Source organism: Peromyscus californicus, unplaced genomic scaffold, assembly GCF_007827085.1.
Source record: "Peromyscus californicus insignis strain IS unplaced genomic scaffold, ASM782708v3 Scaffold_6__1_contigs__length_162567912, whole genome shotgun sequence".
Taxonomy (NCBI): Eukaryota; Metazoa; Chordata; class Mammalia; order Rodentia; family Cricetidae; genus Peromyscus; species Peromyscus californicus.
The window spans coordinates 109,032,312-109,049,336 of NW_026294584.1; the positions used below are offsets into that span (position 1 = coordinate 109,032,312).

Here is a 17,025-nt window from a genome sequence, read left to right on the forward strand (position 1 = left end):
TACAGACCTCTCTACAGGCTCCAATCAGAAGCACTTCATTAACATCAAACACAACCTGAACACAGACACACATTCCAGAAGACGTTCAGCATCAGCTTCTTTGCTCCTAGTCTACTCTACCATTAGCTCTAATTATTAAAGATCATGGCTGAAAGGGCTGATTTCAGACAAGCCAAGGTGGAAACAATAATGCCTCAGATAAAACTAATAGGTTCAAACAGTCCCCAAAGTAATGCATGGCTCTATGCATGAAGAGGGGAAAAAAAAAAAAAAAAAAAAAAAAAAGGTCAACGTTGGCAGATGCTCAACTGTCTATCTGAATACGGCACCTCTGTAAACAAAGACCAGGGTCATCTGTTTATCACATCAAATTTAAAATGTCTTGGAGATCAAACACAATCTCTTCGTAAACTCTTTTAATAATCAATACCTCTTGGGCAGGTCACACTGGTCTCAGGATCACAGAGAGCCTTGATCAACAAAACATTAAGCTGTAAAACAGGCTCCTCTTCTCCTCCCCTGTTTTAGGAGATATTTCTTTGCCTGTGTAGAAAAATGAGCCCCTCAGAGCAGAGCCCCAAGACTTGGGAGGCAGGAGCGGGGTGCACTCAGCATTCCAGAGAAGCAACATTGCTGAATGAGCCATGAGCTGCAGCTTCCATCTCACTTTGACAGCAGCGGCACGGCAAATGACAAGTCCCGTCAGGTGAGGTATTTATCCTCACATGGAACGCGGCCACTCCAAAGCAACAGTCTCAGATGCTGTCACATCGGCGAAGACAGGAAGTCATGGAACAGGAAGGCTATCATTGAGGGAGGTACAGCAACAGAGACTGTAATTAAGAGCTGCTGCAAAGGGCCCCTCTGCATCATGCTCAGGATTGCTTGGATTACCTGCCAAGCCACCAGTGAAGTCCTTACCAGCCAATCTCTGAGGGGAGTGAACTTCTGAGCAGTCTTTCAATCTGGAAACCTATGCAAAAGCAGCTCTTAAAGGCTGCATAGGTATAACCAAGGAAGAAAAATCAAGGAAAACAGTGAACTTTCCTCCATCTTTCTTCCCTTGTTCATTCACTCAACAAGTAGTTATCTTACTATCCCGGCACCAGGTTAGGGGTACAGAGGTCACTGAGGGAGGCTTGGCAAAGTAAGATTCTAAAAGAACAGATAGACACACGGTAGGAACCACAGCTTAGGACATGGTAGAGGGTGAGGGGCTTTGAGAGCCCTGAGGAGGGCACCTGTCCCAGTAAAGGAGATGAGGCAGACCTTCAAGGAAGAAGAGGCTTCTAAGCTGAACCTTAAATGGAAAGTAAGGAACTGGTCAGAGAAAACAATCTGTGCACACAGAAGAAGGCACTGGATGTATGCTGGAGACAGGAAGAAGTCTGTGTGGCTGACACATTAGGCAGGGGCCAGGAAACAGACTGCATGTGCCTCAGGACAGTTACAAAAAGGGCACAAGACAAAATGGTAAACTTAGAACACGGTGAGATGTGTGTGTGTGTGTGTGTGTGTGTGTGTGTGTGTGTGTGTGTGTGTGTGTGTGACTACATTACCAGGTTCACAAGTGTGAGATAAAGTGTTGCAAAGTCAGGAGGTTGGTCATACCTACAAGGACCTCCCTCAAGCTTCCCCTCCTTCAGAGACACTAGTTGGGCTTAGACTCCTACCTCCCATCTAAAGAGCATCAAAGGGGTTCTGTGAGCTGCAGGAGGCCAGAGAGCTGACAGAGCAACCCTCACACTTCACACTCTGGCTCCTTCTGCATTAGCTCTCTTCTCTGTACTCATTTTTTTTTGTCCTAGAGAGGAGGGGGTGATTTTCAGCGGTAAATATAATTAAGTTCTAGCATGATGACCTTTTCCTTCGACTGTAGAAACAGAGTTCTTGAATAAGGAGGAAAATAAAAGGGAGAATAGTTACCCCAAAAATAGGACTGTAGGAAGGAATTAAAAGGGTGACGTAGATAGTATGTGAATTACACCTCAAGGAAGCTGCTGCAAATTTAAAATAATAACCACAGAAGTGGGTGAGAAGTGAGCAGCGTGGTATTTCCAAGTGTGACTGAGCAGCAATTCAGTGGTTCCTCTGCTTGTCCGTAAAACAGACTACTGTCATGGTTAGGACTGAGTTCTGATCTGTGACATCCATCCCTACACACATGCTGAGGATGTCAAGATGACGTGGGACAAGAGGAGCTTTATCTCCTCATTTCTAATGGCCAGTGTATCTTCTACAGTGTGGAGAACAGAAATTCAGCCCCCCACTGGCAGACACCTGCTCAGGGGGTCACCCTTCCACACATGGAGGTCAGGGACTATCAGCCAAGGAAGGTTCTGGAACCAAGAGAACACAGGGAGTTTCATTTCTATTACAACACAAGCAGTCTCCCGATAAGGTACTGGTGAAGAAAGACCCCTGCTTTGCCAGGCATAGGCCCAAAGATCAAAATCAACACACACAGGGACGGACTATCCCAAGCCTGCCACAGAATTCCACATCACACTAGCCAACTCATGTTAAGAAGCACATCACAGGCAGGGGAGGCAGCGCAGAGGGCAAAGTGCTTGCTCGACCAGCATGAGGGCCTGTACCCACAGTTTAGAAAGCCAGATGTGGTGACACAGGCTTGTAATCCTAGCGCTGAGGAGGTGGAGACATGTGGATCCTGTGACTCTCTGGGCAGCCAGCCTAGCTTAAAGGGTAAGCCCCAAGTCCCAGAGAGAGACCCAAGGTTTCAGCACCCAAGAATGACATCAAAAATGGACCTCTGGACTCCACTTACACACATGTGCATGTGGATGTACATCCACAGGCATCACATACATATCTCCATGCACACATGCATACACACATACGTGCATATACATACACAGAACACACTACGCACAGAAATAGACCTCATTTTTCTGCCACTTTATAATTGGATAGGTACAGTGAATTGTGATGTATCTTCTTTTTCAATCCAAACACCAACTCCACTTTCCAAATTCCTATTTACTAGTTTCATACAAAGAGAACATCAATACCCACTAGTTTTTCAAGCAAAGACAAACATTATTTTCCCATCGTTTTTAAAAAACTGAGGTCATTTTGGACCTACTTCCTCAATAGTGGCGCACTTAAAATCAAGTCATGTAGCTCAGTCAGGTCCAAGAGATCAGTGGGGGCAAAAATAAATGGGAAAACTTGCCCAAAATGTAACCATGGCAACACCATAGATGTATCAAGCAATGGTTTGATCATTTGCTTCATCCCCATTTCTTAAACTGGAATCTAAGTAGGGGGGAAAGTACCTGGAGAAAAGCATGAGTCTGCAATTACTGAACTCTGCAAAGTTGCATTCAGCCTGCAATTGTAACTTACAGGCAGTCATGGGACAGCTAAAAAATGGCCCTAGGAGGTTCAAGAGTCAAAAAGATGAGGATCCGCTCTGAACTCCCCATGACTCTGTTTCCCCATCTGCTTTCAGGGGGTTGGTGTCTGTGACACTGGCCAGTGTGACAAAGGTGAACCCAGCTGGATCATACAGCCTCAATCCTGGAACCCAGAGTCACATTCTCACTCAAAACTGTGTTACTAGATCAATAAAAATGGGATTAAAATCAGCACCCATTCGCAAGACTAGATTTAAGAATTGCAATTAATCCAAATACACATGTAGTCATTCAAGGATATTACTGGGATTAGAGTTCTCAGTTCAATATGGAAAAGCTGAAATGAGGACAACTAAGTCAAGTAAACAGGTCACCTCTTCTCTGTCAGATGCAGCAGCCATGTAAGTAAAGAGGGGACTCTGGAGTGCTGGCCCAAGTCACTTGCAGTATTCTTCTTCCCTACAGAGCCATGATTTACTACCAAGTAAGATGGAGGGCAGCAGATTGTTCTAGAATCTGATTTCCTAAGGTTCTCAAATCTATGCAAAGCCTTTGGTTAGTTACGCTTGTGACTTTAGAGTAATATCAGCAAACACTGGCATCTAGCACATCACTTACAAAATACCATATTTTAAAGAAAACCATTTCTAGACAACAGATCACAGTAACAGGAGGGCTTTGTGGATAGGATATTAATCTTCCTCTAGGAGGCAGTGTCTTAAAACTCTTTCAAACTTTAAAGGACCAAGTGACAGACAGCACTACGCAAAATTCCCAGTAATAAAACCAGAATCACTCTTTCCTTGAGATGTGAATGAAATCAAATAAATGCCGTGACTTCCCAAGAGGCAGAGGTGAGATCAGTCTGTTCATGGACACAGTGTGTCCATGTCCCACTCTAAGGCAGTTGTCTATTTACTACTCACAGATCAACAACACACTGCCCCTTGTCCTCACCCACAAAGATTTCCTTTCAGAGGCCCAATGTTCTGGATCTTGCTTGCTCAAATTTGATTGCACTGAACGGTTTTTAGAATTTGGAATTTTTAATCTTTGAAAATCCTTTCTTCCTACAATCCATACTTGGGAATTTTTAAGTCTGGTTGTAGGAAAGGAGAGTATACTGTGGTATTCCCTCCACTGAGGGCCATTAAAGACACAGTGGCCTCCACCCAGGTCAGTCTCAGGGTCTCTGCCTCGCTCACTCCATTAAACACAATAATGTTTAGAAATGTCTCTGTTTCTAGAGGCTTCACCTTGCCAAGGCTTTACAAACTGCTTACCCGCTTCAGCTCACTTATACTTCACAGCAGCTCCACGAAGCTAGCATGGCTGACATGTTCTTTACACAGATCAGATGGTGAGCTCACAAAAGGTAGATAATTCACTCCGCATTGAAACCCAGTATAAGTAGCAGAGCCAAGCGGAAATCCAGTCACACAGTCACACCATGATCTCATGCTGTCTGTCTCACGGTCAACCACCATTTGCTTCACTCGGGAGGGCATCCCTGGGTGGACCCGCTACTAAGTGCACCAGAACCATCAGTTGAGCTTCCTTCTCCTCTTTACACACGCGTGAGCCCACACACCCCCACTCCAGCAGTGAGACACCAAAGCTGGCTACTTACAAGGCACGGCATGGCGGTAGAGGTTGTCCCTTATGGTCTGCTGGAGCTCATGATCCGGAGACCCCTTCTGGAAGCGCTGGTTGAGGAAGTGTCGCAGGTCCTTGTTGAGCCTTCCTCCTGCAGGAAATACATAAAACAGACAGAGCATATCAACAAGAGAGGGCTGTGTGTGAGAAAGCAGCGTCCGGCACATCCAGCCCACAGCCCCTCAGCCACCGTGAGGAAGTGCTTCCGTTTCCCTCTGCAGGGGAACAGCCAGAAGAAGGCACCAAAGAGAAAACAGTCCAGAAACAACTAAGGTGTGGCCCTATCACGTGCAACACTAGAAAGCCAAAGAACTGAGAATTTCCTCTAGGCTTTGCACTTAGATGGGCGCCTGTGACATCCACAGACACTCTGGGAGGGAGAATAAGCCGCTGAAACTGCAAAGGGGACAGTCTGTGACAACTGTCCCACTACACAGCCTTCTTCACTGGTTACACTCGCAAGCCTGTTTGGAACCCCAGGATAATTTCCTATAGCCAATAAGTAAAGATAAAAGCAAGCAAAGAAACAACATAGAAAAAACAAGCAGACACCGATTCAGTAAAGCGCGGCCCACCTGCTAAGAACACAGGAGCTCCACCTCTACATGCCAGTCACAGGGAGGGAGCTCAGAAAAGAGCCCTCAAGGTCTGACCCCGGTTTGCATATTTAAACTTTATTTAACTGGCATATAAAAGCAAAAAAAAAAAAAAGTTACAACTTAACATATAGGAGTATATAGGAGTGTACCATGTAATATTTAAACATAGGTATACACTGCACAATGGTTAAGGTAGCTATCATTTGTATACAGTGGAAACTTTCAAAATCCTTTCTTCTAGCTTTTAAAGTATAGACTGCTGTACTATTATGTCTAGTTATCCTTCTCAGTGGGAGCAAACCAGTTTCTACCTACTGACAAACCTCTCCCCTGGTACCACCCAGACCACTGGTAAACACCATTCTCCCACTCTACTCTCCATTAGTGTGAAATCATCTTTTATATTCCATGCATGAGTGAGATCATGAGTGTAACTTGTCTGTCTTTATGATTCTTTTGGTGCGGAAAAAGGATTCTAAATAGGAAATAGACTGAGGCACAGCTTAGCCAGTTTGAGACTAAGTTCAATCCCCAGAATCAAACAAAAACAATGAAATAAATAAACTACAAAATAAAAAAGAGAGAACACATATTAATAGAAGGGATCTTAAAAAGAAAAGAAGGACAGCCATTTCCTTTAGAGTAAAAGACTTGAGCAGAGAAAGGAGACCCCATTCTTCATTTTAGAGGTAAATAACTATTGATGAACTATTGATGTGTATATCTCCATCCCTTCCACTGCCTTTCAAAGGCAAGGTACACATTGCTTTTTTATTGCTATGTGAGCCACAGTTAATTGTGTCTTTATTTCCTTGAAATCTTGTATACTTAGTAGAACAAAAGGAAAGCTTTCAAATGTTGCAAAAATGTATCATAGAAAAGAGAATTTTAAAGAATTGTAAAATAAATGGATAAAGACCCTACAGAGATGGCTAAAAATCACAAGAATAAGGTTGTCTTCCCAGCTGGGCAGTGATAGTGCAGACTTTAATCCCAGCACTCGGGGACAAAGGCAGGCAGATCTGAGTTGAAGGCCAGTTTCTTAATGTACAGAGAGAGTTCCAGGACAGCCAGAGCTAGAGAAACCCTGCCTCAAAAAACAAAAACAAACAAACAAACAAAGAGTCTCTTTCAGTTTTTATACAAAATAAAAATCAGGCAGAGGCATTTCCAGCCTTAGTGAAGCAACACAGCCACTGGTCACCATGCGAGCCACAAAACTCCTTGAAGCAACTTCATGCTCAGAAGGGTGATTTAGGACTAAGACAGTGATGCTAACATGACGGTATTTCCTACTTTGGCAGGAAACTACTGGTCTCGCTTGTCACACCTGCTCATTCTGGCACAAACTTATGAAACTGCATTTGAACTATTTTATTTCAGTTGTATTAAAACCAAGGTTCAAGTTGTCAAAAGGAAAATACATACATACATTAATAATCAAAGTTAACACCATTCAATCATTTATCACCTATTTATGAATGAAGCAAGAGCTGCCTTACCTGCTTCCTAGACAGACAGACAGGATGCTTCAAAAGTTCAGAAAAGAACACACACACACACACACACACACACACACACACACACACACACACGATGCTGACACAAACCTAGGTGATAGGAACATACAAATTCAAATCACAAGGAGATCCCACTACATAGCTACCAGAAGAGCAGAATTCAAAGAGTGAATAAATATATCACCTTTTGGCAAGGTTATAAAACAAGGTTTTACATACAGCTAGTGTACAAGGAGTGTATAAGGAGGCTCAGCCTCATGGGAACACAATTTAACAATACCTTATTAAGTCAAATTTGCACAGAACAAGTAACCCACCAATTTTACTGGAAATGAAGAACACGAAAATAAGTCCACAAAAAGAAAACAAATATGAATCATTACAGTAGCCTTAATGATGACAACCTTAAATTATAAAAAATCCAAATGTTTATCCAGAGGCAATGAAACAAAATGTGATATGTTCGATGAAGTGCTACACAGCAATTAAAAAGGAGAAATGGCAAATACATAAATAATGTTGACAATTCTCAAGCACTTAACATTGAACACAGAGGCCAGACACAAAAGGGAACAAAACTTCATCCATAAAGTTTTAACATGTTCTCTCCAGAATAGAAGAAAACAAAGACAAAGAGTGGAATACATGATGGTATGGAATACCTGATGTATGAAGTACATGGATGTTTGCTTATGCACCAGTTCACATGAGTGAACTTCATGAAGGGCATTGAGAAACACGATTCTACAACTATGAGTCAACAACCACCACAATAATTATTTCCAAATAACTTAAAAAAAATAACTGATTTAATTTTCTTTGATGTGCCTTGGTGTGAGAGTGTCAGTTCTCCTGGAACTAGAGTTACAGACAGTTGTGAGTTGCCATGTGGGTGCTGGGAATTGAACCTGGGTCCTCTGGAAGGGCAGTCAGTGCTCTTAACTGCTGGAGAGTCATCTCTCCAGCCCTCCAAATACCTTTTTAAGAAACAGAGACGACAATGGACTCTTTGAGGGAGATGGCAATCTCGAATTGATAGACTGTGTGCTACAACACAGATCCTACACATCCGAATGCACAGACGCACACAGGAAACAGAGTTAGATGGGGTGGCTGGCTGAGTGGGTACCATACGCTAGGCGCTGTGCTAGATGCCCCGTTCCCAATTTCATCAGAGTCAAACAGAAAGAATAGGGCACCTCTTGGCAGTGAACAAACACAGGTCCAGGTATGGATCCAGCTCCATGGCTCATGGCTCCTGGGCCTCTCCTCTCTCACTTGTATAAATAGACCAATGACATAATAGGAGCGGGTCACATGGCTGCTGTCAACATCACAGGCGGTGACAGGATGGCACAGTGCAGGGCAGAGTGGAAGCACTTACCAAGAGATAAAAACTGTAATCACCACAGTGTCAAGTGGACAATTTCTGAGGTGAGGGGAAAAGAATAAAAACTGGCCCAAACATGAATTATCATTCTTTTTCAAAATAAAAAAAAAAATCACATCAATTTGAATGTTATTCAAATGGGTTAGAAATCACAAGAGACAAAACATAAGGGCGAGAGAGCTTGGACTAAAGAGCATTTCCAGGGCTTCTAGAAATGGGTGAAAGTCTTTTCGTGCTAAAATAGTGTGTTCTTGGGTAAACGGGCTGAGGTTCAGGAAAGAATGCTAGCTGGTAAAGTACTGGTAGGTGTGATAGTCACACTTGCTAACCTCTAGCCCCAGGGGGAAGGCACTCTGGGATGATTCAGCAAGAATAACATTTCCCATGTCCTACGACCTAGGTGGTATTTGACATAAAAAAGTCCTATCAGATCACCGACAGGGCCAGAGAGGCTCAGTGGGCAGTCTGCCAACCAAGCCCGAATTCCGTCCCTAGATGCAACATGGCAAAAGAGAGCCAACTGTTGCATGTTCTTCCCAACACGTTTGCCATGACACTTGTGCTCCCACGTACACACGCACACATATAAATAAATGGATGGATGGATGGATGAATGAATGAATGAGTGAATGAAAGGGGCAATGAACACTATTTGAGCTATGAGTAGCAAAGAGGTCTGTGATATCTAAATATACTCTTAGGCTCCAAAATAAATTCCAGAGAACATATGGGACACATTAGTTCTTTCCCTATATGTAACAGAGATGCACACCTCTATAGTCACCACCAGGATAAATCAGAGGTTTTCAGACGGGATGGTATTATTAAGACTCTGCTGGATTATCCTTGATTTTAGGCTCCAACTAAGCAAGCCAGTTATGGTTTATGGTCAGCAGACCGAAACCCTCCCTTTTGTGGATGTGCAAAGGGCAGGGTTAACTCTGCTGCCAGTTAACATTTACTCTGCATTCCCTGACATTTGGATGGAAAAGGCTTCCACCTTCACATTCCATTAAGAATAAAGTACTCTGAGCATCTAATCTCAAATTAATTGCCAATTATTCAGAGGACATGTCAGTAAATCTTTTCCTAATTGTCAAGGGCATTGTGCCAATGAAATAATAAATTGTAAGGTGGATAAATAATAAACTGTAAGTATGTCACGGCATCTTTACTTTTGTTCAATTTAAAGATTTGTTTTGTAAATGGAAGAAAGAACATAGGTCGGAAGTATGTAGAGCTTTGCCCAAGAAAAAAAGGTCAGAACTAGGGCTGGGGAGATGGTTCAGTGAGTGAATAAAGTGCTTGCTCTGCAAACATGACCTGGGTTCAAATCCCCAGCACCCATATAAAAAGCTGGTTATGGCAAGATAAACCTCTAATCAAAGTGTAGGGGAGGCAGAGAGAAGTGGATCCCTGGAGCCTACTGGGGAGCCAGCCTAGCCAAATTGATTTGGTGAGAGACCCTGTCTCAAAGAAATGAGAAGGAAAGCTGGGTGTAGTGGTACAGGGCTATAACTCCAGCACTTGGGAGGCAGAGGCAGACAGATCTCTGTGAGCTTGAGGTCAGCCTGGTCTACATAGTGAGTTCCAGAAACAGCCTGAGCAAATAGTGAGGTCTTGTCTTAAAAAACACACCCTCCCCAAAGAAAGAAAGAAAGAGAAGAAAAAAATTAGGAGGAAAGCAACTGAAGAAGCCACTCAGTCAACTTCTCGTCTTCACACATGTGCATGCACCTGCACAGACACCCGTGTGAACAGACGGACATGTCCACCTGAACACACTGCACATGCACATGGGCACACACACGCTTTCAGAGATCAGTGCAAGAAGTTTTAAATTGTTTTTTGTTTTTTTGGGTTTTTTTTTAGGTTTTTCGAGACAGGGTTTCTCTGTGCAGCTTTGCGCCTTTCCTGGATCTCGCTCTGTAGACCAGGCTGGCCTTGAACTCACAAAGATCCGCCTGCCTCTGCCTCCCAAGTGCTGGGATTAAAGGCATTGTAAAAGAGGGCAATTCTATATCTTCTAAATTCCCAAATATATCTCTGTATTTTTCCATTGAGTTTTCTGAAATTTAATGACTATCAATATATCATCTTAATATTGTATAAGGTTCCATTTTCAATACACCAAAATTCATTTTCCTTCATATAAAAATCAAGGTATGATTTTAATCCAGATCATGTTGCTATAAATGTCAGTGGGATGACATGAAGAAAAAAAAATGCAGTAAAGGTCAAGAAACTGATTTCCACAGAGCAGAAGCTTAGTCTGCAAGCAAGTGCACTAGGGAGGGACTCCTATGGTGTATTTAAGGACACAGCTCATGGATGGAATGGTTATTCATCCCATTTTCTTCACATGTCTTCAGGCATACCACGTTTCTTTCCTTTGGGGCTTCAGGCTGGACCTTAACTCTGAAATAGGATTTTCTGTCTCTTTTGGGGCAAGAGAAGCATGTGCTATCTGCATCAATACCATAATGAAATTCAATACTTTGGATGATAATTTCAATTAAAATATTTTAGTTCAGGGAAAGAAAAGGAAATTTATTTTCAGTAAATCAGAACTCTCTGTATTTTCCTTAAAAGTTTTAGTTAGGCAACTATAAATTTCTACAATATACTTTGAAAGGCAGAGGACAGGACTATTATCAACAATGACCAAGCCACTGTGACCTTCAGACCCTCACCTACGTCATTTGTGCCAGAGGATATCAACATGGTGTTATTCATGTTTCTTTCTAACATTTTTTACCCAAAATTTCTCTCACCTGTAAAAGAAATATAATTATTAGGGAGTTAGTGTTTGATAAGAAAGAGTCTTGGTTGGAGATATTCAAAAAGTTCTGGAAACAGAGGGTGGTGCTGGCTGCAGAATAATGTGAATAGACTTGATGCCAAAACCTCTCCTTGAAGGTGGTTAAATGAAGTCTTACACATATTTTACCACAATAACGAAGGTATATAAATTATCAACCTTGAGAAACAAGCCAGTCCCAGAGACACACACTTATACTCTCACCACTTCAAGGTTGGGACCAGAGTACAAAGCATTCAAAAACAGCCTGAGCTGCACAGTGAGATCCTTTCACCAAAGAGCAAACAAAAACCCAAAACATGAAATGTTCTGTGCGTGGGTATTTCTGTGTATCACATATGTATGGAAGCCAGAAGAGAGTGTTGGATCCCCGGGAACTGGAGTTACTGATGGTGGTGAGCCTCCTCATAGGTACTGTGAATCAAACCTGGATCCTCTGGTTGAGCCATCTCTCCACCACCTCGAGGAGAAATATTTGAAGACAGAAAGTTGCACAACAAAGTAAAACCATGTGTAACCTCACTTGCACTCCTGTATTTATTTTTATCTATTTTTTGCCCTGTGTATGGATACATATATACACTCAAACATGAAATCATAGCTGTACAGACACATTGTATCCTTGGATTACAACATACACCCTTTAACATGCCCATTCACATGAGTAAATGCATCATCTCACTCAACAGAAATGTATTGAATGCCTACAGACAAATACGCTGTGAACCCTGAGGATACGCTTGTCCCTAGGAAGTGGCACTGATGTACAAGGCAGGAATAGCCCATGGATAGAGGCAACTGTTAAGAGGGCAACTAATGAACTAAATGAAGGTAGTCACTCCTGCAAAGCGTGGAGGAAAGTATTCCAAGTAGGAGGGAACAGCATGTGTCAAAGATTCAGAAGCAGCAGAGAGGCAGGCCTGCACAAAAAGAGCACAGAGCGTCATCAAGGAGGAGCGTGGGTGGAGAGTGAAAAGGGCTTCGAAGGCCATGACAAGGAGCTCGTATTTTACTTGAAGTGCAGGAGAAATGTGCTGAGGGACTCCAGCCATGGCAGAGAAAGACACGTTGTAAATTTTCAGGCACAGTAGGCTGTGTAGTAGTAAGTGACAGTAGTAAGTGTCAGTGCAGCCACACTAGCTAAAGAGGGGTGTTGACCTAGGAAAGGGCAGAAGAGCAGGAGAGGATAGAGATGTGATTTAACGCAGAGCCTCCCAGAAGCTCGTGTATTCAACACCTGATCCCCAGTGGCGGCAGTCTGGGAAGGGTATGGAAGCTCCTGGAACCAGAGCCTTGCTCAAGTAAGCATGCCCGTGGGGGCGGGCTTTGAGGTTTTATAGCCTGGACCTACTTCCTTTTCTCTCTCTGCTTCCGGTGAGCAGATGAAATGTGATCTCTACTCTCCCTGTCTGCCAGGCAAGTCTCAGGCTCCTGATTCCATGCCATGATAGACTCTGTTTAAGTCAGAATAAAAGCTATCCTCCTCTAAATTGCTTTTGGTCATGGTATTTTATCGCAGCAACAGAAAAGCAACAAGGTTTTACTTTGAACTGGCGATGAATGGGTCCAGAGTTCAGTTGATCCCTATTAACTATGGCCTAATTTGTCAGATCATACCAAGTATAAGGATTCATGCCCACATTTTATAACATTTTGTAAGCATTTGCAAAACATAATTATGTTTCAAAATGCTATATATTTCATCAATTCACACAACCTATCCATCTGTAAGAAGGAACCAAACTGAAGCCATTTTGAATAAAACTTCCAACTTGAATGAGGGTCAAACAAAGTTTAACTCCCAAGACCTCCCCAGACCTCCCGGGGTTACTGACATCACTGAAATCCAGTTGGCAAGATGAGACAAGAAGAGTGGGCAAGCCACCCCACCACACTTGAGTAAACCAACCAATGAGAGTAAGGTTAGTGTATTACAAAGCCATGTTCCTAGAAACTATCTACTCTTTGAATCCTGATTGGTGGAAAACCATAACTGTAACTTGGCACAGATGTTTGGGGTGTTTCTGCTTAAATACCTGCTGAGAGGGGGATCGGTCAGCTTCCGAGTCTGTGTTGCTGTTCCTGACTGGTCACTTTCTGCCCTGCTGCCCAATCCAATAAAATCTCTCTTTGTGAAACTTTTTGTGTCTGCATGGGTTGTTTTGGATCCTTGGACCCACAACATATCCATTTCCAACAGGTAAGCATGTACATTATCTTCTGTGTACAAAATCCATTCGTAGCTATGCCACAGACCTAAAATCTTGGTATTTGGGAGGTGGAGGCGGGATCAGATGTTCAAGTTCATCCTTGGCTGTATATGGAGTTTGAGACCAGTCTACATGAGATTATCTATCAAAACAGACAGACAGAGTAATCTATCTGTATTTATTACTTTTTCATGATCCTTGATGTAGTGATATTGGAACAAAAAGCATGGAAATGTTTAAGGCTCTTGAAAGGAATTCTCTCCAAAAAACTGTGCTAGCTTCCCCTCATCCCACCCGATCTTTATTTATTAGTTTTTTGAAATTCTATAACCAGGCTGGCCTCCAACTGTTTTTCCTGCTGTTAGGTGCTAAGGCCCTAATTCTTACCCCAACTCCATGCAGTGTGGACACTGTCCTACACAGAGGGACTTTGGCCTGGTAAACAGAAGGATTCTTACTGGATAAACAAGTCCAATGGCTGCTTTCTGCCTACCAGACTCACTCTGAGTCTTCCCACAAAGGTCAGCTACCTAGGGCAAAAACATCTGGTTTAGTCTGCATGGCCTGTATCAGCTCACTGACCCCATCCTGTTGTCACATAAAACCTGCTCGCTCTTCTGCCATTTTGTTGTTCTCTCTGCCCGCACCTCCTACAGCCTTTGCAGCTCGATCCCAACAACCTTTTTCTTCTACACGTGGAGTGGCCTAGTTCGGCAGTTTCACGAGGCCCTTGCTTATACCTGCCTCTATTTCATATGTGCTGAGTTTGCAGATGGGCACCACACCAGAACTCTTACCTTCAAATGGCTCAAAACTGGTATAGAGATTAATCATGTACCAGACATGTGGATGCCCTACCTAATGCTACAATGCAAACTTAAGTATAAATTATTGCTGAAATTGCCTTTAAATGAAATTACGTGGTTCCCAAGGGTCATACCAATTTCTACTAAAGTACAGAAAAAATTCAATATCACTCATGTGACAAAGAATGTTGAAATGAGAATGGGTTTTCCCTTTTAATTAGTGTCTCCTAATCTTGACAAACTGCTCTCCACAGAAAATTAATTTAGAGAATGGCCTATTGAGAAATAACGAATGACTGTCATTATCATGTATATTTAACCAAAAAAAAAAAAAAACCAAAAGAATACCCTAATATGTAAAAAAACACATAAACTGGGAACACTGACTATGTCAAGTCTTTATACAGTTATGTCAAACTTCTTTACCCAAATAGCATTAAAGCAATGACCTAACTCAGGGTTGGCTACATTTTACAATACAGGATGAAATTGAAGTACCCTTTCCCAGCCTTGAGAGCACACACAGGCCATGCAACTATTCCATTCTGCCTTGGTGCTATGAAAGTCAACAGGGACCTATGCAAATAAGAATGCTTCCCATCAAAACAGTATTTATGAAAACAGGAGCGAGAGCTAGACAAGGTGGGGCACACCAGTAATCCTGAAAAGCAGGAGGCTGAGGGTGAAGGACAGGTGTGGGATATACAGTGAGATCCAACAAACAAGACTGGACTAAGGGGGGGATGGGGAGAAGGGCTAATAGACATGGTCTCAGAGCTATAGCTTATGAATGAGAATCCTGAAAAGAAACTGCTTCTAAAACGTCTGATGATTACATCTCAATGAAATTTTATACTTTAATTACACGTTTTCTTGCTGTACCATTAGCCCTCCCACCACTCCTTCCCCACCTATTTGCCAAACCTAACATCCTGACAAATAGATAAAACCCCCTGGAATGTATTCAGTTAACAAAGCCTTATTCTCCACCAATGGGAAGGCTAAGAATGCCATCAGCTACCATCTGAGGCCCACAGTTGAGATCTGACATCTTTGTGGCACCTCCACCCTGATGTTTCCACCAAAGAATTTTTAAAAAGCTTTATTTAGCTGGGCTTGGTAGTGCATGCCTTTAATCCCAGTTCTCAAGAGGCAGAGGCAGGCGGTTCTCTGAGTTCCAGGACAGCCAGAGTTACACAGAGAAGTCCTGCCTGGGAAAAGAGAGAGAGAGAGAGAGAGAGAGAGAGAGAGAGAGAGAGAGAGAGAGAGAGAGAGAGAGAGAGAGAGAGAGAGAAAGAGAAAGAGAGAGACAGAGAGAGAGGGAAGGAGAGAGACAGAGACAGAGAGAGACAGAGAGGAAGGGAGAGAGACAGAGACAGAGACAGAGACACAGAGAAAGAGGGAAGGAGGGGGGGAGGCAAGCAGCCTTGTTTTATAACTCTACTTGTTCTGTCCACACAAAAACTCCACGCTGTGGTTTCCATGTTGAGACACTATACGGGGAACCTAAATCTGTGTTCCAGAATGAACCTGATCTTCCTGTCTTTCATTCCTTTGATGCAGAGCTGCTCCTCTGGAGAGCAGGCTCCTGTTTAGGTGACAGCTCTGCATCCCTAGGCGGGTGGGAGATTCGACAGGGAACTCTTGAGACACATGGAAGCCGAATCCATGCATGCCTTGGTGGTACAAAGATTGCTGTTTGCTCAAGCGTGTTTCTCCAAAACTTAAAAAGAAATGCACAGGAGTCTGTGATGCGAGAGAGGCGCAGAGCAGAATTGTGTTTGCTGATGAAACCCAAGAAAACACTACTTAACATTAACTACCCCACGTGGACGAGCACAAAACATTTGTCAGCACTTTAGGAAGTCGGCTTTATTATTATTTCCTGGCTACCTTTTTATTCTTTTTCTCCCAGTGAATCTTTTTGTAACAAATTTCATCCCACAGCGAGAAGAAACTTGAATTAAGCATGGAAAGAAAAGCAAGCTCAGGTTTTAACTTTATCGTCTCCATATTTCCATTATTTACAGCCTTTCTGTTCCCTGTATTTATTCCAGTTAAGCTAAGAAGCAGAATAACATCTGTTCACTGGGGGGGGGAAGGGGGGGGAGAGATTTCTACAGAGAAAGCAGAAAGACAATGATCCCTCTTGTCTAAGCATTCTAGCTGATGCAAGTTCACGCCAGCCCAACAAGCAGCTCTAGGGTTTTACAAAAAAACCCGAAGCTGTGCACCCAGGCTCAGCCTCCTCAGCAGCACCTGAAGATGCCTGTGTGCCCATTTATGCCCCACGCCAAGGCACTGGGGATGGCAGTGGTGGCTGCTGCTGCTGCTGCTTCTTCATTGTCTTCTCCTGTCCTCCCCCTCCTCTTGAGCTTCTTTGTTATATTTATTCATGGGGGCTGGCGGGAGGCACATTGTAGTGGGTACTCATTCCAACCTTGATCTGAAAATTCCAACCCCCATTGAGGCTTAGGGTAACTGTCACGTCTACAATGCGGGGCCAAAAGAGGACCCTGAAGACCCGAGATCCAGATGCACCGTTCCTCTTGGTTCCTGGACCCTGGACACTGGAGGTAGACGGAGCAGAGTTCTCCAGAGAACACCGCCGGACTGCGCTACGTCTTTCCCAGACCCTGTGAC

At 43.2% G+C, this 17,025-nt stretch overlaps 1 protein-coding gene across 30 annotated transcripts in view; it reads right to left on the reverse strand.

The window, feature by feature from the left end:
- The window catches only part of Magi1 (membrane associated guanylate kinase, WW and PDZ domain containing 1), a 656,033-nt gene that overhangs the window by 263,313 nt on the left and 375,695 nt on the right, over positions 1–17,025 (reverse strand). For all 30 annotated transcript variants that reach the window (XM_052721672.1, XM_052721671.1, XM_052721668.1 and 27 more), the window contains one exon: positions 5,011–5,127. In XM_052721672.1, the coding sequence (XP_052577632.1) occupies positions 5,011–5,127 (117 nt within the window). The remainder of the gene's footprint in view (positions 1–5,010; positions 5,128–17,025) is intronic.